The 22,509-nt window shown below is 39.8% G+C and overlaps 5 protein-coding genes across 5 annotated transcripts; all 5 read right to left on the minus strand.

Annotated features, from left to right (window-relative positions):
- Positions 1 to 88: 88 nt before the first annotated feature.
- On the minus strand, positions 89 to 3,693 carry LOC137609442 (amine sulfotransferase-like). Its single transcript, XM_068336463.1, has 6 exons — positions 3,301 to 3,693; positions 2,977 to 3,188; positions 1,324 to 1,447; positions 816 to 910; positions 434 to 605; positions 89 to 339 (listed from the first exon to the last, which is right to left on the minus strand). The coding sequence occupies exons 1-6, from the start codon at positions 3,440 to 3,442 to the stop codon at positions 230 to 232; spliced, it is 855 nt and encodes a 284-aa protein (XP_068192564.1). The 5' UTR covers positions 3,443 to 3,693; the 3' UTR covers positions 89 to 229.
- Positions 3,694 to 3,843: 150 nt separating this feature from the next.
- Positions 3,844 to 6,688, minus strand: LOC137609443 (amine sulfotransferase-like). Its single transcript, XM_068336464.1, has 6 exons — positions 6,501 to 6,688; positions 5,774 to 5,979; positions 5,428 to 5,554; positions 4,477 to 4,571; positions 4,195 to 4,366; positions 3,844 to 4,127 (listed from the first exon to the last, which is right to left on the minus strand). The coding sequence occupies exons 1-6, from the start codon at positions 6,640 to 6,642 to the stop codon at positions 4,018 to 4,020; spliced, it is 852 nt and encodes a 283-aa protein (XP_068192565.1). The 5' UTR covers positions 6,643 to 6,688; the 3' UTR covers positions 3,844 to 4,017.
- A 2,590-nt stretch (positions 6,689 to 9,278) lies between these two features.
- Positions 9,279 to 11,582, minus strand: LOC137609449 (amine sulfotransferase-like). Its single transcript, XM_068336468.1, has 6 exons — positions 11,441 to 11,582; positions 11,135 to 11,340; positions 10,072 to 10,198; positions 9,739 to 9,833; positions 9,465 to 9,630; positions 9,279 to 9,388 (listed from the first exon to the last, which is right to left on the minus strand). Exons 1-6 carry the CDS (start codon positions 11,580 to 11,582, stop codon positions 9,279 to 9,281), a joined length of 846 nt encoding a protein of 281 aa, XP_068192569.1.
- A 2,071-nt stretch (positions 11,583 to 13,653) lies between these two features.
- Positions 13,654 to 16,319, minus strand: LOC137610044 (amine sulfotransferase-like). The gene is made up of 7 exons (XM_068337465.1): positions 16,178 to 16,319; positions 15,052 to 15,200; positions 14,765 to 14,967; positions 14,524 to 14,650; positions 14,183 to 14,277; positions 13,931 to 14,102; positions 13,654 to 13,856 (listed from the first exon to the last, which is right to left on the minus strand). The coding sequence occupies exons 2-7, from the start codon at positions 15,191 to 15,193 to the stop codon at positions 13,747 to 13,749; spliced, it is 849 nt and encodes a 282-aa protein (XP_068193566.1). The 5' UTR covers positions 15,194 to 15,200; positions 16,178 to 16,319; the 3' UTR covers positions 13,654 to 13,746.
- A 938-nt stretch (positions 16,320 to 17,257) lies between these two features.
- Positions 17,258 to 21,124, minus strand: apol (apolipoprotein L). Its single transcript, XM_068337098.1, has 4 exons — positions 20,984 to 21,124; positions 19,393 to 19,989; positions 19,029 to 19,148; positions 17,258 to 18,798 (listed from the first exon to the last, which is right to left on the minus strand). The coding sequence occupies exons 1-4, from the start codon at positions 21,010 to 21,012 to the stop codon at positions 17,784 to 17,786; spliced, it is 1,761 nt and encodes a 586-aa protein (XP_068193199.1). The 5' UTR covers positions 21,013 to 21,124; the 3' UTR covers positions 17,258 to 17,783.
- Positions 21,125 to 22,509: the final 1,385 nt, after the last annotated feature.

Here is a 22,509-nt window from a genome sequence, read left to right on the forward strand (position 1 = left end):
TTTAGGACATTAAAGGCACCCAATCCACGATTAATTTCCTGTTGTCAGTAAATGAAGCCGAAATGATGGGATAACAAGTTTATTAGTTTCCATTGAATGTGTCTTCATGTTTCTTAAGCGCAGCGACAGTTTTACAGCAGTCTAAAGCAGGTCTACACAAATATTATACTGTATATGCTCTAAAATATTCAGCTATTTAGCATCTTATGGTGGGTGTGGCTTCTTTGGTTTATTCCCAGATGAACTTCAGAGACAAATCACCAAGTCTCTCCTGAAGGAGTTGATCAACTCTTTCACTCTGAGCTACAGTAAAATAGTTCTTCCAGTCACCGATCTGACCTGTAATGGGAAAAAAATTTCACCTGATATCTGATCACATGACACTGAACACACCAGTGTGAGTCACCGGAGGCAAAGTAGGTGGACAGTGTACCTCTTCTCATGAAGTCTCCCTTCACACCAACTTGAAGTGAATTGTTATAGTTTGCTTTTGGATCCTCCTTCATGTTCTTGAATGTAGATTTCTCTACGACTATGTCAACGTCTGCTTCACTCAGGTTTTTACCCAAGAAGGTGCAGATCTTAGTTACCGCTGTCCTCAGGTCCTAAAATGTAAATAAAAAGTTATTTTTCTTTGTTTGAGAAATCATGTTTATGATCATGATTTAGATGTTTATTTCTGAACATCTAAATACTGATCCGTAATTTATTATTCTTTGTTTGAGGTATAATTTTACTGATAATTACTGGCCTGTTGCACGATATATTGACATATAGGCTTAAGATACTATTGCACAAAAGTGAAGTCTTCCTACCCCAATCATGTCCTCATATGTCAGGTAGAGGATGTTGTACTGGTCTCTCACTGAATGCCACTGTCTGATGTGGTCAAACCAGCAAGATGCCCCCACTGTGAAATGGAATCATAACGGTTCAGGAGTGGTTTGAGGAATGGAAGAACTAGTCTGAGGTTTTGACTTGGCCTCCAGGTTTCCCTGATCTCAATCCAACAACCCAGTCCTGGGGCGCGCTGGACAAACAAGTCCATCCTGTGGAGCTACCACTCTGCAGCGCACCTTCAGAGGTCTAGTGGAGTCGGTACATTGTTGGATCAGGGCTCGTGGTTGTGATGTGGTGAATATGTTATCACCTTTTATATTTGTTATAATCTATTAGTATTCTCTGACCAGACACTGTGCGTCCTGGATTCAGATTCATCCCATGAGTTACAGTAACTGTAACAGGATAACTCCTCCTGTTGGACAGTTTATTACAAAAATAATTATGTGGGTGTTATTTAAAATGCTTTGTCAAGACTCTCACCATTGCCCTTCAGATAATCCTCCAAATAATGCTCAAAGCTCTGGGTCTCCAGTTTGCTGCAGATTTGACCGAAGTGGTAAGCAGAGACGATGTTGTCTTTTGGATTCCTCATCACATAGATGATCTGACAGAGACACAATCAGCCCATAGTGAAACCATGACATGTTGTACTGTGAACATTACAAAGTCCTCAAACAGGAAAGACCAATATGCTCACCATCTCTGTTTTGGACATATCCAAACCATCCAAACCAGTTCTCTCTAAGTCCTGAGGGATTTCATTCTCCCTATATATGAATGTTTGGACTGAAATTACCACCACACCAAAAAGTATAATATCATTGAAGATCTTTCACAATGTTTTGAATTGTCCTGCTGTGACAGAAGATTTACTTTCAAGAAAAGAGTAGTAATTTACAATCTAATCAAGTCTTCCCCAATGAATATGAATTCGCTTGACGTCATTGTGAATTTAATTTGATTGATTTTTTGTAAAGTTTTTTTAAAAGTTTTTCTTATGTACCTTTTGTCACTTTCTCATACTCAAACTCTCACTGACTCTCTGCAATATTAAAATGAGAAGAGGAAAAGCAAAAGCGGATGAGTATGGAAGCAAAAATATGAAGGATCATCTGGACTGGATCTTCTGTTCTATGGAAAAGTTAAGGAGTGACCTCAAAGGTGACTTTGGAGAAAAGTTAAAACCAGTGCTAGGCGCCATAGAAGAAATGAGGAATGAAATGAAGAAAATGCAGAAAGATATGGAAGAGAAAGGCCAGCGCATTGTTGTCTTGGAGTAGGGGCAACTAAGAATGAATGATTTGGAACAAAGCATTCATATGAATCATCACTGGCATCAAAATCAAACTGGAATTATGCAAATGCTGTGGCCAGGGGAAGTGGAGAGGGAACTGAGCACAGCGCTGACACCGAGACTATGGAGCAACTTGTGATTTCTCAACTGAGGGATCGGCAGATAACTATAGATTCGGACCAGATTGAGACATGTTATCCACTGCCATCTGGAGGTAGGAGACCACCTAAGGTGTTGACAAAATTTGACAGTCATGAACACAAGATTGCTCTTCTGAAACAAGGCTTCAAACTGAAAGGAAAAAATGTGTCCATTAATGAGAATCTCACTAAAGAATGCTGATGTACAGTATTTCCAACCGTTGATTGCCAATGATGGCTAAAGACTTCCAAAGACACTGGTGTAATTGGAAAATCAGCCTATGTTCTACTGTTGATCACTAAAGAATAAAAAAACATAGGACTTTTTTTCCTGATGGAAGAAGATTTTACTCTTCTGGTGGTTTTGGTATTTACAGTCATAGAACACAAAATTCCGTGGGCTGCTCTGAGAATGGCTGGCAGCCCATGAGTTAACCATCTGGCAGACGTTATTAAATCCCTTTTTTTTTTTTTTAATTTGCTCTTTGTACACATGGTAACTCAAAGGTTGTTAAGAGATTTTAAACTTTAATTTGAATGTTTGTGGAGGAGACAACCTTTTCCAAAGAAGAATTAATTACTTTTGGGGTCACTCTCGGCTGTCGTGTGGTGGTCTGTAAAAGTTTTGCTCGCTTTCAGAGGACTGTCTGGTTTATCTTTTTTTTTCCCGACTTGATCAAAATTCCAGTCCATACCAACCTTTGCCTTCCTCTCTTTCACTCCTGGAGGCATGAAAGCTGGTCTGAGATGACTAGTGAAGAGACGGGGAGAAGGTCTCCACGTCTCCACGTAATCTTCTCTTTCCTCCCAGTGCTCCAGCCACGGCATCTTCTTGTGGTTGTTTGAGTATTCAAACACATCTCCAGCTAGCTCAAAAATGGAGATGATGATCTGCTGAGTCCATATAGTTCCTGCGGTGTGTTTTCAGACATTTAGAGATGTGCCCAATCAATAGATGTGGTACCAGTCAGTTCATCACAGTACACACGAGTAACATGATACAGAAGAAGTTCTTTCACTGACCTGACTTTGGATAAGTGACAAGGAATACATCACTTTCTCGAATTTCAAAGCTCTGCAGTGAGTCGAGGACCTCTGGAGATGTGAATCCACTGGCAAAGGTGTAGTTTTTATATTTGAAGAGATAGTCATTGATTTTTTCCATGGTAGAGAAATGAGCGAAGAGAGGAAACGCCACCGTTCAGCGGTATAACAGGAATGTGGACTTTGATTTACACATTTGCTTTTGACAGTGACTGGTCACATGTTTCCTTATTAGGTTTATATCTGAAATGGTGCCAGCTGGAGTTAAACTGAAATAGTTTATCGCTGGTTTTCATTCACATCGTTGCTCTGAGATATTTTTCTATATGTAGTTGGTGAGAAACTTTGTTGTTAAACTGTTATTCCTCAGATTTTCTCTTGATTGTAAAACGAAATTATACACGGATATAGATTTTATTTTAAATCATAAATGATACAAATTAAAACAATATAAACAATTAAGGACATTCAAGGCACCCAATCAAGAATTAATTTCCTGTTTGTCAGTAAATGAAGCCAAAAGATGGGACAACAAAGTTTATTAGTTTCTGTTGAATGTGTCTTCGTGTGAATGTGTCTGTTAAGCACAATGACAGTTTTACAGCAGTCTAAAGCAGGTCTACACAAATATTATACTGTATATACTGTAAATTAATAAGCTACTTAGCATCTCGTGGTGGGTGTGGCTTCTTTGGTTTACTCCCAGATGAACTTCAGAGACAAATCACCGAGTCTCTCTAGAAGGAGTCGATCAACTGTTTTGCTCTGGGCCGCAGTAAAGTAGTTTTTCCAGTCACCGATCTGACCTGTGAAGAAATAACACTACACCTGATATCTGTTCACACGTTTTGGGACAGATGTTAGATATCTTACCTTTGCGCATGAAGATCCCCTTTACCACAGTCTCTGGCAGAAACTGATAGTTTGCTTTTGGATCCTCCTTCATGTTCTTAAATGTCGATTTCTCTACGACTTTCTCAACATCTGCTTCACTCAGGTTTTTACCTAAGAAGCTGCAGATCTTAGTGACCTCTGTCTTCAGGTCCTAAAAGAGAAATGGAGGCTGTAAAGAGAATGAGCTAAAACATAAATAATTGGTGACTGTTTCTTAGTATTTCATTCTCAAACCACTAAAATGATATAAAATACTCTTACCATAATCATGTCCTCGTAGTTCAGGTACAAAATGTTGTACTGGTCTCTCTTTGTGTGCCACTCTCTGATGTGGTCAAACCAGGATCCTGATCCCACTGTTTGATGGAATAATATTCATTCATTCATTCATTGTCATGTACCACCGCTGTATCTGCCGTAGCGGGTCACGGGGAGCTGGAGCCTATCCCAGCTGACATAGGGTTTGAGGTGGGGACACTCTGGGCACGACGCCAGTGCACCGCGGATGGAATAATATAGTTCTTCAAAAACTATTCACCCAAAACTGATATTTAAATCATCTTTCCCCTCTCGCATCAATCAAAAGTATTTTTTGTGCTTTTCTGTAAAACGAAATATTTTTTTTTTCTTTTTAGCAAATGAGAGTCATGGCATTATATAATACACAAAATCAACAACAAGGAAAATGTCTCTTCATTCATCACAACCAATAGAAACAAATAAGAAGGAATCCTCCACTGATTCTAAAAGTCCTTGACATCTTGTTGAACCCATTGTCTTGCCTGTAGCCTCAAAGTCATCTCATGTGCGTGGACTTGTTGTTGAATGCATCTTCCTGTCACTGATCTAGTCCTCAAAAGTATTTGAAGCAGGGTGAAGTCATGCAGAGGCTTGTTTACGCACTCATGAAGTCTATTTCTCAGTACATGTCTGTGTTGGAGCCCCTCCACCCACCTCAGCTAGGGTAACACTGTTGGTTTAGAGGCTTTAGTGAAGATTTGTGCTGAAACGATTGCTTTTTTTGTAATTGTAAGATTCCTGCACTGCTTGAGGGATGGATGACATAACGGCTAGTGAGGAATTCTGTTTACATTTACATTAACACAATTTCCTTCGTTTGTTAAGGAAAATGCTGCAACACTGTTTTGTTGTGAAGGTCAAGCAATATTTTGAAAACTTTTGTGTCATCCTCCAGACTCTGAGGTTTCTCACCGTTTCCTTGTAGATAATCCTCAAGAAAGTCCTCAAAGCTCGTTGGCGTCTCCATTGCGCTGCAGATTTTACTGAAGTGATAATAAGAGACTATATTGTCCTTTGGATTCCTCATCACATAGATGATCTGACAGGAAAACAGAGTATAGAACAATCATCACAATTAAATGAGTGCATTTCTCTGCTTTATGCCACATTCGCATTTCTTTGGTATCTCTCTCGCACTGAAAACTTCTTGCATGGGAGGATCTTGAGTGCTACATGCAATGAAAACTGTTAGTCCTTTTGCCAATAGTATTATCATTTGTCGGTACATTATAAGTAAACATATTGTTGAATGAAATACCTTTGCCTTCTTGTCCTTCACCTGAGGAGGCATAAGATCTGGTATAAAATGACATGAGAACAATCGTGGAGAGGGTCTGTTTGGGTATGAGTCTTGTCCTTCCAGATACTCCAACCACGGCATGTGCTCCAAGTTGTTTGTATATTCATTCAGACCTCCATCTAACTGGTAGATGGAGATGATGATCTGCTGAGCCCATATACTTCCTGTGTGCAGAGATGTTGGACCTGATCGGTTAATCTGCACCGACAGAATAAAACTAAATGAAATAAGGTGGTCAAAGACTGCAACATCTCGCAACACCCCTGAATTCAAAATTTTACTCTGACCTATGTGTACCTAAAAAGATATAAAAGTGAAAATTTGACCTAGACCTAGTTTTTCAAGGTCAGGGTGTGATCTAATTTTCCTCCCCTTGCCTCCCTGAATATAATGCCTTTTGCTTCATCATTTATCTTATCCAGTTCCTGAAATATGTGCCAAAAAATGTACAACAGTTGAACCTTGACATAGTTTTCTCAAGGTCAAGGTCATCATCTCATTTGCATCCCCTTTTCCGCCCGAGTAATGTGCTTTTTCTTTCTATCTGCAACGGTTGTGAAGGTATTTGGTGGACGGACGGACGGACAAACACACAAACACTGGCAATTACAATAAATGGGCAATTACAATAAATTTCATCATGGGATGAAGATAAATGCAGCAAAGAGAAGTTTGTTTCACTGACCTGATTTTGGATAAGTGACAAGAAATAGGTCACTATCTCGAATTTCAAATCTCTGAAGGGAATCAATGATCTCTGCCGATGTGAATCCCATTGGAAAAGTATAGTTTTTATACCTGCCAAGATAATTACTGATCTTCTCCATGTTACCTCTGGCTACGGAAAATAAGACAGAAATAGAAGGACAAACTCAACTCACAAGGATTAAATAGCTGGAATGTGAATTCTGATTTGCACACATGATAGTGGGGGTGGAACCTTCCTGCATAGGCCGACTGGGAGTCCTGCCAATAAGAGAAAGCTTGAGAACAATGCTGATGTTTTGATTATCATTGTCATTGATTTGCTGGCTTTCAAAAGTAAAAGTAAAAGAAAAATTACTTAACATACTGTATAAAGGCCATAATATTTTTGTTAACAGTGTGTGTGATGTCTTGTGTTAGGTCACATACCTAGAGTTTTATTTATACAATCTCCATCACCATCTGCACTGTCAGCCTGTCTGGAGGAGACTAAGGCGTTGATGAATCACAACTTCCTTCAACTCAACAGCTCCAAAACCGAAGCCATAGTTGTTGGTACTCCATACCAAGTACGATCATCCCCCCATAACCTCTATCACCCTTGCTGGTCGGCTCATTCCACTCTCCACAGCAGTCACCAACCTGGGCGTGAGAATGGACCCCACTTGACATTTGACACCCACATCAAGCATCTGTGTAAGACCTCCTTCTACCACCTTAGGAACATTGCCAATCTCCGCCCCACACTCTCTCTGTCCGATGCTGAAAAACTGGTACACACCTTTGTCTCCTCCAGGCTGGATTATTGTAATGTGCTCCTCATCGGGATCCCTAGCAAGAGCATTCACAAGCTCCAATACATACAGAACAGCGCTGCTAGGATCCTGATGAGGGTGCGGAAATATGACCACATCACCCCCATCCTGGAATCACTGCACTGGCTCCCTGTGGAACTCAGGATCAAATATAAGATTTCCCTCCTCACCCACCAGTGCGTACATGGTAACGCTCTAGCCCACCTAAAGGAACTCCTCGTCCCCCAGACCACCTCACGCACCCTCCGCTCCAGCACAGCCAACCTTCTCAGGGTCCCCAGAACCAAGTTGCACAGCATGGGTGATCGAGTCTTCTGCTCGGCTGCTCCCAGTCTGTGGAATGCTCTCCCTGACCATCTGAGAGCCCCACAGACTGTGGATTCTTTGAAACGTAGCCTAAAGACTCACCTTTTTAAAAAGGCCATTCCTTTGCCTTTTATATATGCCTTATTGTTGGGTTGTGTTGTTTTATTAGTTTGCTTCACCATAGGTGTTATGCTTTCTTTGTCTTTGTAGCACTTTGAGATTTTCGTAATGTAAAGTGCATTATTAAAAAAAAATATTATTATTATTATTATTACTATTATTTTGGGGGATTTTCAAACAAAGTCTGGATTGTGAAGAGAGGTGTGTTCCAGGAGACTCTGTCAGAGCAATGAAACAGGTTATGCCAGGCTGAAATGTTTCTAGAGGTGTCTAGAGTTCTGCATTATGACAGTGTGGAAATGAAATTGAGTACAGTATTCAATGGAAGGTACTTTTAATAATATCACTGAAGAAACCAATAGGATTAAAATATAAAATATTGTCTACTTCATGTAGACTTCAATCTTGATTGAGCCAGTTGTGTCCTTCATTGTTTAAGTGAAATTTTTAAGATTAGATCCTGTAATCTCATTTTATGTCTTGTACCAGCACCTTAAATATGCAAAATCATTTGATAATCCCTTTTTTTTTTAACTTCTGGAAGACAGTGTGTCTGTGGGAAATGGTCACGGTATTTATGACAGCCTGACGTGAAGGGTTATTCCAACAGTGGAGCAAAAAAGAATCAAGGGGACGTGTTTTAGGTTGGCTGGCTTTACTGGGAGCCAGCCAACCTAAAACAAGGTTGGAGGGCAGGTTACTGACCCAAATAGGACATTCCAGAAGATGTTCACGATTGATAAACTTTCCAGGAAGCAGGTGGTGGAACAACTGGGTGTCATAAATTCTTATTCTAGTTATTCTTCTAAGAATTAGCAACTCTCATTGAGCCAGAAAGAATTTCCCTGACATGACTTAAGCAGGTATACTACAAAAACATCTCCACCAACATTTACCCTGGTTGAAGGACTTGTGCTACCACTGGTAGTCTAAACTAAATTAACTAAACATGTTGGTTATGATGCAATTTTCAATGAGGGAACATGGTTGCTGTCAGTCATTGCTGCTTTTGGTGCTTACCCTTCAACTGAGAGATGGCTCCACTTTCAGATTCTTCTGTTTTGGTGGTATTATTGATTGGGAATGGTGAAATCTTAAAAATCCTCACTATACTTAATGTACTACATTATTTTTGCCTCATTCAGACCCAATTTTACTTGGTATCCAATTAAACTCTTTATCTGTGAAATAGTGTTCTCAGAAACAAGTTTACCAGTCTTTTGTTGACTCTGTCTCAACTTCATTGGGTGATAAGAGGAAAAAATCAGGGGATTTTATTCTTAATACCCTTTGTCCATAATGACCGCTGTATGTCATGGCTCTATAAATCTTCATGATATGTAAAGATGTGATTTATTTCTTGTGACATTCACTGAAGACAACAGATTGGACAGCTGAGTTTATTCAAGCATTTTTAGGGAGATTTTGTTTTGTGCACTAACAGTTAGTGTCTACGTTGTAAAGTAATAAGTGCATGTAGAATGATACGGTGGTCGTGACTGTCAGGGCAGGGTGGTTCATTCCCAGATGAAGTTCAGAGACAAATCACCGAGTCTTTCCTGAAGGAGTCGATCAACTCTTTCACTCTGAGCTACAGTTAAGTAGTTCTTCCAGTCACCGATCTGACCTGTAATGAAAAAATAAATGAAATACTTCTGATGTTTGTTTACGTGCTAACATAGATATTAATTATGTTACATTACCTTTGCGGAGAAAGTCTCCTTTCACCTTTGACATAAACTTGTAGTTTGCTTTTGGATTCTCCTTCATGTTCTTGAATGTAGATTTTTCTACAACTTTCTCAACATCTGCTTCACTCAGGTTTTTACCCAAGAAGGTGCAGATCTTAATAACTGCTGCCTTCAGGTCCTACAAGACAAAACAATGCTTTAAAGAATAAAGTAGTCAAACAGTGATGTAGTTTATGAATCATTTTCATTAAATTATTTTTCAAATTATTTGGATTGATAATCTTACCACAATCATGTCCTCATAGGTCAGATAGAGGATGTCGTACTGGCCTGCCTTTGATTTCCATTCTCTTATATGGTCAAACCAGGACGATACTCCCACTGCAAGACGGAATAATGTTTTCAAAAACTGTTTAGTCATTTCACGCAACTTAAATATTTTTTTAAAACCATGAATTTATGAATTATTTCCAATATTTGTCCAATGATTATGATCAGTGTATATTTTTAAGTTATTAGCAGTTTATTTGATGAAATATTTTATTTGCATATAGGAGCACGGAAGACGTTGATATATAGATCAGTACATCTGACGAAGGTGAGCTCTGACGTTTCTCACCTTCTCCCTTCAAGAAATCCTCAAAGAATTGATCAAAACTCTCAGGAGTATCAAGTATACTGAAGATTTGTGAAAAGTGGTAGTAAGAAACGATGACATCCTTTGGATTCCTCATAACGTAGACAATCTGACATGGAAACAACAGAAATTTTACCAAAGTTTAATACATTAATACCAGAAAAAAATCTATTAACAAGAGAAGGATGTGGCCTGGAAACCAAGTATACACCATTTTAAAACTCTATCACATGCAGGCCTTTCTGGCCTGGCTGGCGCGGTGGTCTCCCAAAGCAGTTTGGTAGAGCAAGGCCAGAAGACCTTAATCAAAAGTCTGCATGTGAGAGGATTCCAGGATTTAAGGTTGACTTCAATGGAAATGATCCAAACCCCCAACAGGAAGGGACAGCAGAATTTAGAGCTGCAGCCTTGATTGTTTACTTTCCAGTTGACAATCAAGGCTACATCCATGAGTAAAGAAAGTGCATGCTCAGTTTACGATTTGTCTGGCGGGTCAAATAAAACACATTTTTAGACATAAGGCACAGACCATATAAATCCGACCACGGACCATGATACAAACCCAATACAGAACCTGTGGAAAATCCTTGGCAACAAAGTGCTGGCCAAGAAGCCCACAACAGTCACCGAACTGTGGAAGAAGACTTCACCAGAATCCCACCAGAGCAGTGTGAGAGACCCGCTGAGCATTGATTAAATTCTTTACAGAAAAAATAAATAGTTTATAAATAATTCTTGAATTTTAATTTCCAGTGTATCTTACCTGGACCTACAATATATCTTACCTTGGTCCCTCAGAAGTACCTGGACATTGTTGCTGGAAAGAGAGACTTCAGGAATGTCCTTCTTAGCCTGCGGGACCCCATAATACCATGTACTAGATTACCCTACTCAGACACTGTCTGAATAGGGTCACAACTTCATTCTTCTTGCGATTGTGTTAGTTTGGAATGGAAACGATATCCTGATGGCTTGAACTTTCAAAACAAATCCTTTTGGATAGGTGTGAGCAATACTTATTTGATGCTTTTCATAAAATACTGACCTTTGGTTTTTTATCCTCCAGTCCTGGAGGCATGAGTTTTGGGGGGAGATGACAGGCAAAGAGCCGTGGAGATAATCGTAGAGGGAAGTTTTCTCGATTATCGATGTACTCAAGCCACGGCATTTTCTCCATGTTGGTTGAATATTGACTCAGACCACCGTCAGGCTCGTAGATGGAGATGATAATCTGCTGAGTCCATACAGTTCCTGTTTGTGGACATTAACTGATCCATTAAATTATATGGTCAGAGACTGATGCCAGCCTCACAAATGTTGTGTTTGCAGGAGAAGAGTTCGTCTCACTGACCTGACTTTGGGTAAGAGATGAGGAATACGTCACTGCTTTTGATTTCAAAGCTCTGGAGTGAGTCAATGACTTCTGCTGATGTGAATCCTATCGGAAAAATAAAGCCTTTATATCTGCCCAGGTATTTACTGATTCGTTCCATGGTAGCGCTGCCTTCTGCTTGAACAATTGGAGAAGGCTCAGGGAAGGCGCAAAGGCTTTGGGGTGTTATCTAAAAAATCTGGACTTTGCTTTTCACATGACAGTGGGGGTTGGAATCTTCCTCTAGAATAGTTTCTGACATGCTGCCAACTGTTTATAGTAAACTTTATGTTATCAGTATCTTTATTGATAGGTCCTATAGAGACAAACTATGAAAACCAGTAAGGCATCATGTCTGACTTTTTTTTTTGATTTGTAAATGGATAAACACGATTAAAAAAGCAGAAAATTAAACTTAACGTGTAACAAAACTGTATTATACTGTACAGTCTGGTCTTTTGTGTGTATCAATGGGGATATACTGCTGTTAGTTTGATCATCAATGTTATTGATTTGCTGACTTTCAAAAACAAAACTAACAGAAAAACCACATCCTAATATAATATTTTTTGTTAACATTGTATGTGGTGTCTTGTGTTATATCACAAATGTACAGTTTTATTTATGCCAGGTGGAATATATTTTTAGAGGATTTTCAAATCAAGTCTGCCTTGTGAAGATAGTTGTGTCTGCATCATTCCATTGTTGAGTTTTCAGCGGAGGGTACTGTTAAAAATATTACTGAAAGTACCATGGGATAAAGATCTTACTGTACTTTTCTGAAAGAAGTCATGTAGAGATCGTTTCAGTCTTGATTGAGCCGGTTGTGTTCTTCATTGTTGAAGTGAAATGGTTGAGATCAGATCTTGTAATCTGATTTTTTATCTTTGTACCAGCATCTTGAATATGCAAAACCATTTGATAAAACATCTGTGTAGGTTCTCAGTTATCCAGTCATGGTTATCCATGGTTATCAATCCACTGGACTTTAAGAACTGAAGAAGCCTCTTGGATGAGAGGCGAAACGTTTTCAAGAAACTTTCTTAAAGTCCAGTGGATTGATTTAAACAGCTTTGGCCATTTGATAAAATGTTTTTCAGTGATTTTTCAGCCATTTTGAAAAACCCACAATGAATAAAAAACTCGTACTTGGTGATTTCAGAAGGTTTTTAAACAAATATACTGTATGTCCATCACATTTTACCCTGCCACTGAAAGACTTCAGTTATGTTTTTCAGCAAGTGGAGTCAGGGAAACTCTTTCGATATCTTCACTTGTGTATTGAGGCGCTAATTGCCTGTAGGTGGCAGCAATTCTGCTTTTAGAGGAGAGACCAGCATACAGAAAATTTGAGAAGAGTGCAGGAGGAGCGGAGACAATCGTGAAACATTGTGAGTCAGACAAATGGTATAGGTAGTTCGAGGAGAAAGAGTGTCGTGAATGTGAGAAAAGTTGTCAAAGATCATAGAGAGGATGAATGGATGGAGGTTAGAATCTCATCCCCTTCACTGTAACCCCTCGACCCCAGAGAACTGCTGTGGAGCTTCCTAGATTGGTTCAGGAAAAAGTCTCAAACTACTAAGGGACATGGATTTGCTCAGTCCATGAACCTGTGAGATGATGTTTGTTGTTTTTTATTGACCTCTGTTGTGATTTTGATTTCCAGAAGCTTTTGAGCGCTGTTTTCTCCTGACAGGGACTTTAAGACTTCTGTGAGGAACTCAGAACAAAGGACTGTTATAGTTTTATCGAAACTAGCTCCGTCCCTCACAGGTGGAGATCATGAATCAGTGTCTGTGTGTATGTCTTGTGGCTATGGTGCTTTTTGGTGTGTCTGTGTGTCTGTGGTGGTTTAAACTGGATGCAACTTTGAAGCAGAACGGTCTCTAATTTCTTCCATGACAAAATAAGAGTAATTATACTAATTCAATACCTTGAAGTGTCATTTTAGTTCCATCATGTGTGTGTATATATGACATTGTTGTTGATCTGGTCTGGATAAGAAAAATAAATACTGGATTTCACACAAACGCTTTTTGCTTCAAGGCAACGCTGAAAAAGTCACAACAATTAATTTTCATAGCATTACCTGATATCTTTGGAGTTGTATTAAGTCATTTTAATTACATTGTTTTGCTGCGGTTTCACCTTTTTAAAAAAAAATTAAATCAGTGTTTCCACATACAGTACATACAGCCAAACTTGTCATAAATTATTATAATACATATTTAATTAATTCATTTCGCGTAAGAAGAGCTACTGCATGAATATGAATATGTTAGCATTTATTCCCAGATGAACTTCAGAGGCAAATCACCGAGTTTCTCTTGAAGGAGTCGATCGACTCTTTCGCTCTGAGCTACAGTCAAGTAGTTCTTCCAGTCACCGATCTGACCTGTAATGAAAAGGAAATTAAATTAAAAATACTCCAGTTATCATTGCACTGTTTCTTCGGTTCTCTTATGTCACCTTTACGCATGAAGTCTCCCTTCAACCACGAATCTGGTAGAAACTTGTAGTTTGCTTTTTGATCCTGCTTCATGTTCTTGAATGTAGATTTCTCCACAACTTTCTCAATGTCTGCTTCACTCAGATTTTTACCCAAGAAAGTGCAGATCTTAGTTACCGCTGTCGTAAGATCCTAAGAGTGAAACAATAGAGGCAATGAGTCAAATGATAGTAAAGATTTGAAGATGCTGAATAACAGTGAAGTCTTGTCACCATGATCATGTCCTCGTATGTCAGGAAGAGGATGTCGTACTGGTTGCTCTTTGATTTCCATTCTCTGATGTGGTCAAACCAGGAAGATGCTAACACTGTAAAATAGAACCATATTTTGTAAAGGAACAGTTCACCCATATCTGAAACATTCGCCATGTGTCAGCTGATGATGAGGAGTCAGATGAAGCTCCTTCATTCGTATTGTTGCAGCGTTCTTTGAATAAAATGTTTTTAAATAACAGAATAAAATCGACATTTTTTTCCCAATTTTCAGCCAATTCTTCATTATAAGTTAAATTGAATATCTTAGGTGTTAGTCTTCAGGCGCTGAGGTTTCTCACTTTTTCCCTTCAGATAGTCCTCAAAAAAGTCATCAAAGCTCTTGGGAATCTCCTGGAAGGTGTAGACATGACTGAATTGATGAAAAGAGACAATGTTGTCCTTTGGATTCCTCATCACGTAGACAATCTGACAGAACAACAACAGGCCATAGAAACATGATGAACATGCATGTTGTGTCATTATGTGAAGTTCTGCTCTCTGCTTTCTAATGTGATGTTGGATTTGTCATCAGACACCAACCTTTGCCTTCTTCTTTAGTCCTGGAGGCATAAGATCTGGAATCAGATGAGAGGAGAAGAGTCGTGGAGAGGGTCGGAGAGAATAAGGCTCTTGACCAACCAGGTACTCCAACCACGGCATCTGCTCACGATTGTTTGGATATTCATTCAGACCTCCACTTAACTCACAGATGGAGATGATGATCTGCTGAGTCCATATGGTTCCTGGATCCAGATATCAGATCAATAAACACATCCGTTTCCCAGCCAAGGAAAATAAATGCTGGTCTGGTGATGAGTCTCACTGACCTGATTTTGGATAAGTGACCAGGAATATGTCACTGTCTCGTATTTCGAAGCTCTGAAGTGAATCAATGTACTCTGGAGTTGTTTGTCCAAGGTAGAAGGTGCAGTTTTTATACCTGAAGAGACTTTTGCTGATCTCCTCCATGTTATTTCTGACCCATAAACAGACAAGACAAAAGAAGAAAGGCAGTTTTTCCTGGTGTTGGGTTGTTGAGGACTGGGGTTGACTTTAAAATGTTTTTGCACATGAAGACTTTTTTAATTTCTGACTGGCATGCTCTGATTTTAGAGCAAAGTTGATGCTGTAGTAATTTTATAGAATCATACATCGTTACAGCTCTGTCTGTTTTAGACATTGTGAAGAATAACTTTGTTTGCTTTCAGTCATCACTGGACTATGTGGTTTGTTCACTGAAGATGGTTTGGGTGGGGTCCAGACCTAAGTGGCACACCTCTGCTCTGTCAATATGGCCGAAATACCCTACTGATTGTTCCACGAATGTAACAGACTAGAGACAGTTATAGGTTCTCACAACCTTATTTTGTGGTGGAACACACTAACGACACTCACATAATGAACAGTTGTGCCCGTTGCCAATGTGACCTGTTCTCAGTCACACCTAACAAACAGAATTGGGTTTGAGGCCAAACCCTGTGGCATTTGTCTATGTGTAGAAAATGTTTACCTTTGAAAATACAAGCAAACCAAAATTGTGTCAAGCCATGCATGTGCCAAATCAGACAATCAGTCAATCAAAAGGTTCACCATCCAGAACCTGTTAGACCATGTGGATCACGTGGGGCTGGCGGATTTCCAGCTACCGTTGGGTTGTCAACAGGCAAGAAGTGTGTGTGTTGTGATGAAATAAGTCATTCAACAACAATTTCAGCTTGATTCATGAGTGACTGAACAGAGAGAGAAACACCCTGATTTGCTTCTGGTCTCAGTGAACAGTAGCATGGGTTGCATCCTTTGCTTCTAAGATCCACCTACAAGCTCACAAATAATCAGGAATTGATTACAACATTGCTTCTTCTTCAGCCATTAGAATCATAATTATGATGTTGTGTGTCTGATGTGTGTAGGCTATGTGTGTGTTAATAGTTGTGTTTTTCCCAATGCTCTCACCTGCCTTTGCTGTCTCCTTATGACTGTATTGACAGTATTCCTGGAGAATGAACAAAAAATCCTTCAGATGGTGCTTTGCTCCGTTTCACGAAGCAGGTTTAGAGAAAACTCTGAGTTTGTTAACTGGTAACTGTCGTAGTAACAGACTCTCTGGAACTAACCTGGTCGGGGGCAGGTTTAACTTAATGAGCTTGGAATTTTCTTCTGTCTCCGCCCTCTTTCAAAGCCACGCATGTTGTTTCACTTCCTTATGTATTCAGAAGGCACCTGTATTCAGACACCTCCCACTGTCAGCTCACTCTCTGAAGATGGCTGGCCAGAGCAGGAATCGAACTGCCAATCTCTGATCATAGGCCACCCGCTCTATGGCTGAGCCACCGCCGCCCCCAATAAGATGGTTTATGTGTACTAATTGCTTCACAACCTTCGGTTGGTGATCGGAACTGTGAATGTGAATGATGAATGTGTCTCCAACGCTTGCACTACACCCCACAAGCTGCTCTTAGGGCGCTGCCACGTGTCTACCCATCACTGTACTATCTCTCTCCTTAACATTGCATGTCTACAGGCCCTTTGTGTGTGTAAAAATACTGTATATTGAGTGGAAAAAAACCCCAAGGAATTCATAATGTTGTAAATCTTCTTTTAGAGAAGGCGTGGCATTAGCGACAGTGAAGGCGTGGCATTAGTGTGTCAGTAAAATCTTTTTAAATGGTTGTTGTTGGGGATTCTGGAGAACTGCTTTAAAACATTTTTTTTTCATCCTTTTTATTTTTTATTTCAAACAAACACTCATCTTCGATTTTGTAGGAAATTGCCAGAACTGGGCTGTAAAGCTCCAGAAATATTTCCTGAACTGATGAACTTCACTTCTGTCTTCATAATAACAAGACCTGTTATTATTGTGTTGACTTTATTGTGTTGACATTGAAGTTTTCATATAAAATGAAGACTTTGCTCATTATATTTATTTAAAAAAATCATATCTTTAAATTAAATTTCAGCATTCATTCATTCGTTTCATTAGTCCCCATTTGATTCATTTCCAAAATCATTGATCATCACCATTTCATCCACTTTCATTAGTTCATTTATTTTAAAGTTATTGCATTCATTTTGATCATTAATTCGCTTCTTGTCAACATTTCATTCACTTTACATTCCTCTTTTCTGGGCAGCTAAACATACAAAACTTACAATTAATGAATAAAAAGGAAAATCAATAAATTATGGCCAGACTCAATTAACAAGATATGACACTATTATATTAGAAGTCATAAAACCATACCAAACCATTACCCACCACAGGTTACATTTATTAGCAAGTGCATATGTGCAAATATCCTTCATATCATGAAAAGGAAGCAGACTATAGGCTGTACCTGGAACACAAGAAAAGTCAATTTAAGAAAATACCCTTTTGTTCAGGTGATGTTTAAAGTTCATTTCAGGCTAAGTTGCTTCAGTGTCATAGTGTTAAACTCCCTGTGAAAACACAGTAGGATTTACTACATAAGATCCTAAAACCTGCAGAGAAAGTTAACCTTAGTGGAGATAAACTTTCAAGCATGGTTCCATTCCGTTATGATCCCAGGGGAACCTCTGCTCACTGTATTACGCAGAACTGGTTTTCTCCTGGTTTTTCATCCACTTTATCAGATTCCATTTCTCTCTTGGCTTCCCTTTTCTTCTTCATCTCCATCTCTGTATAAAATGGCTTGTCCAGGGTAGCTTGGTTGTTCTGTGACAACGGCAGACCTTCATGTAGGGAGTCGTGAATCTTCTTCCATGAATCCATCTCTGAGCTCCAAAGTTCAGCCCTGGCTCTAATGAACTGGGAGGCTTCAGGCTTCTTGTCTTGATGCAGACTGATGCTGTCTTTACAGATAAAGAAGACATCTACGCCTATGAACAGGGCATTAACCACTATGAGACCTGCCCTGGCTGACTTGGAGAGAGCCAGAGGCCCTTTGACTGCTGCCTGTCCAATATCTGGGATATCTGAAGCCACCCTGGAAAAGCCTTTACCTTCCTGCACAGCCACTCTTCCAGCGCTTGTAATCAGCTCATCACTTTTTAACAGCTTAACAGTGGAGGCAGCATCAACAATTGCATCAATGCTTTTCGCCAGCGCACCGGCTTTAACAAGCAACTTGCCTACTTCCACAGCAACATTTACATTGCTCATTCCCCTGTTGATGACATCTTCCAGACAATCCTGAAGAATCTTCACATCCTCCATGAAGCTCTGGAACGCTTCTCTTGCTTTCTTTGTCTGTGTACTGTTTACTCCCATCTCAGTGGCAGTGGTGATGATACTGTTAGCTCCACTGGTTACTCCCAATCCCAACCCGGCAAGTGTCAGACTTAGAGATACTCCTGCCGTTACAGGAATTAGTGCCAAACCGACAATGGAAAGCACACCTCCAACGACCCCCACTGAGCTGCCGGCTACACTGGAGATCTTTGCCCCCTTCTTCATCCTGTCTAGCTGAACAGCACTGTCCTCCAGGGATGTTAGAAACTCCCGCATCCTGAGCCGACGGTCGCTGAACTCCTTCATGAAGCTCTCACAGGACATGTCCTGGAACAAGAACACCATCTTGAAGTTCTGGTTTGACCTGGTGAAGACCAAATAATTGACAGGCAAAGAATAATTAAGATGGAAGAAATAGCAATGAATATTTTGCAATTTAAGGAAACATCCAAAATGATTTGTTTGAACATTTGATATGTCAAACATATCAGGAACTGCAAATATTGATGTGTGAAAAAGAAATTTCAACATGTAAAAAAGTGTTTAATGCCACTTTTGAAAATCCCCCATGGGCCCATAAAGCATACTGCTCACCTGATATCTTCAAGCTGATTAATGTGATGAAGCATTGTTTGAACGTCATCATCAGAAATATCTTCATCAAAGTCCACCACAGTTTTCAATTTCAACTTCAGGGAATTGTCACTGAAAAAGCTGCAACACATGGTTAAATTTCCTTAATAAAACTGGTCTTTACAAATGTGCATAAAATGTGTACAGGTAGTCCTCAAGATATGGACATTGTTTTTAGTAAGTCAGGAAATAATACATTCATATTTAGAGTAGCAATGACATCGAATAAATAATGACTTAACAAACAATTCAACTTACGAACAACCGCTCGGAACCAATTGTGTTCGTAGGTTGAGGAGTAGCTGTATTCTATGTTACACTTTACCTCGTCATCAAACACACACAGATTTTCTGGGTGGTCTGTATGTAGCTGTCCAGCTGATAGGCCAACACCTCTACGTTCTGGAGTCTGGGCAGGAAGAAGACCTTTGCATCTCTCTTGAACTCCAGGAGCAGAGGGCAGGTCATCCGGGCAGCAGCGATGATGACCTGAACACGCTCCAGGCTGAACCCTTTGGGTAGATGTAGCTCCCGATTGTCCTCCATGAACACATGGAGCGAAGTGACCGCCAGCTTCTCCACCGCATCCAGGAAGTAGTCGAGCTTCTCCAGGCCTGCCAGAGTACCCTTCAGCACTGCAGCTAGTTCCTTCTCCAGCTCAGCCAGTCTGTTGTCTGCAGTGAACCCCGTGAACTTGCTCTTTACGTACTGCCTAAAAGCTTCACCTTTGTTCTCTGAATTTGTGACATGGCCAATGTCTAGGTCGATGGCGTCAGCCCTGTCCTTAATGTCCATCATAGTGAACAACTCTGACTCCCTCTGAAGCATCCATTTGGGGATGTTGAAACAGAATCCACTCACTGTGTCGATGTAGGAGAACGTATCAGCGGTGTATCGGCCAAAGGCCTCCTGCAGTTCTTGCCTGTAAGACAAAATATTGGAAAATCCATTTTTTGAGATGTGAAGATAAAGTGGACTACTGATGTGTTGTTACTCTCACATCACCGAAGCTACATACAGTTGTACCTTGAAGTACGAGTTTAATCCCTTCCCTGACTGAGCTCAGAAGTCAAACGACTTTTCCCTGTTATAAATAACAAAAATAACTTGATCCATTCCGGCCTTGTTAGAAAGCCCCAAACCCCATAAATTGTGACACAACAGCATATTTCTATCAACCAACTGACATGCAGACTTCACCTGTGTGTAATTATATATAAGTTACAAAACAATGATAGAGAATGAAAAGAACTGCAAAGATCACGAGAACACACAAGCTTCTTCTGTACTCCACCAACAAGAACAAGATCCGGTCTCACTGATGCAGTATCCATCCGCAAACACATGGTAAATAATGAGATCCGGTCTCACTGATGTCGTATCCATCCACCAGCTAGCAGCGTTCTCCCGAAGCATGACTCGTAAGTCGGTTTTTCGCTCGTACATCGAGCAAAAGTATGGACAGAGCGATGGCTTGTATCTTAAAAAATGTATATGTCGAGCAGCTAGTATGTCAAGGTACTACTGTGTCTTCACCAAGGTGAGTAAAGTTTGTTCAGTAACAGTAACTCCAAGTTTATGTCCAGCTAACACCTGTAACATCTCATGAAAAGAGACACAAAACAATTAGAAAGTCTAAGTCAGTGAAAAACACACAAAGAAACAAAAACATACAATGCAGGAAATTAATTTTGTGGACAGGCTGACGTTATGGTGTGACTGATTAATTAATCATGTTATAATCATGTATGTATTGGGTCCAGGTGTTGTCTCGTTCAAATATGGTCCAAATACAATTATTAATTCCGCCTTTAAATTTACAAAACCAAAATAAAGCTGAAAGGCTGTGAAGCAGTTAACCGAATGAAGACAGGATTCTGTCATAAAGAACTACTTTAACTTGGATCAAACCCCACCTGACTGTCGGTGGCGTGTTCCTCTTCATGATGTGTAGATCTTCACTCAGGACTCTTCTGACTACCTGTGAGTTCTGAACCTGGAGCTGTTAAATTAGGTTGGAGAAAAAGATTTCAAATTCAGTTTCGTTTCATGGCGGATGTTTACTCGTCAGCAGTCAGCTGAGCGCTGAGACTGGCTCACCTGGTTCAGGTGCTGCATTCAGGACTGTCGGACAATAGAAAATTAATTTATTATTTTTAAGATCTAAACAGGAAGACCGGTGCAACAAGTCGATTTCAGTCGTCAGTCTAGCATCGCCGTAATTTGCATAAGTTATGTGGGTATTTTCAAGTAATAGAAATATTATTTAGGGGAACGGTTCTACATTTCATTGTTTGATGACGTCATATTTGCGGCAGACGCGTTAGAGGAGACGCAACAGGTGAAAGAGCCGCAAGGCAGAGCCGGTGTCGGTGCTTCGCTCACACACACACACACACACACACACACACACACACACACACACACACACACACACACACACACACACACACACACATATACACACACACACACACACACACACACACACACACACACACACACACACACACATTGCTAAATGGTGGTGGCCAGGTAACGTAACAGAGTAGATATTTAAAGCGCTCCCGGTTGCGTTACAGTGTTGCGTAACTGCGCCATCTAGTGGTGACAAACGGATCAGCAAGGCCAGCCCACCGGAAGGAATCAGAGGAAGTTGTCAAAGGAGGGAAATCAGCTGTGAACTGTGAACAGTATCAATATGAATAGAACCTATAGCTAGTAAACAGCTGTGAAGAAAAACTAACTGAATGTTTTTACAATGGGAAGTGAACATTTGATTAAATATGTTGTCTTATATTAAGTCTTCTGATTTTTTGTAATCTAAATTGGTAAAATGACTAAAAGTGAAAGTAAAATGATGAAAAAAGAAGTACATATTCATGCTGTAAATTGTTAAAATCCATCTCAATTATTCAAACACAAATTAAGACAAAGTAAAATTTTCAGGATTAATCATCTTATCAGGTCTGTCCTCTTCTTCCAGATGGACAGAATGGATCTGGGGTTGTAGTAAATAAGTGTTTATTTACAGCATGTCAATCTACAAACGTTCACCAACACATCATACAACAGACCCAAAGCACCGCTCCCATCTTCACATGGAATATTGTCGAACAATTTTGTGTTCAACAGACATTAAATGGAATTTTACTTTCATTATCAAATGTTTTTATTACTCAGTAAATCAATGCACTTAAAATTGTGTGTCTCTGAAATATACTCTTGGGTAAAAATTTAAAATGGATTAAGAATTGATACTTTGAATACAATGCTGCCATCAGAGAACAGAGGATTCAGTTATTTGCACAAGTAGAGGTGTGACGTTATAACTAAATATGTAAGTTACAGTGCGCCCTCGTTACTCGCAGTTAATGCGTTCCAGGAACAACACGCGAATAACAAATTCCGTGATGGAGTGACAAACTATCTTAGTATTTAC

This window comes from Antennarius striatus, chromosome 16 (assembly GCF_040054535.1).
Source record: "Antennarius striatus isolate MH-2024 chromosome 16, ASM4005453v1, whole genome shotgun sequence".
Classification (NCBI taxonomy): domain Eukaryota; kingdom Metazoa; phylum Chordata; class Actinopteri; order Lophiiformes; family Antennariidae; genus Antennarius; species Antennarius striatus.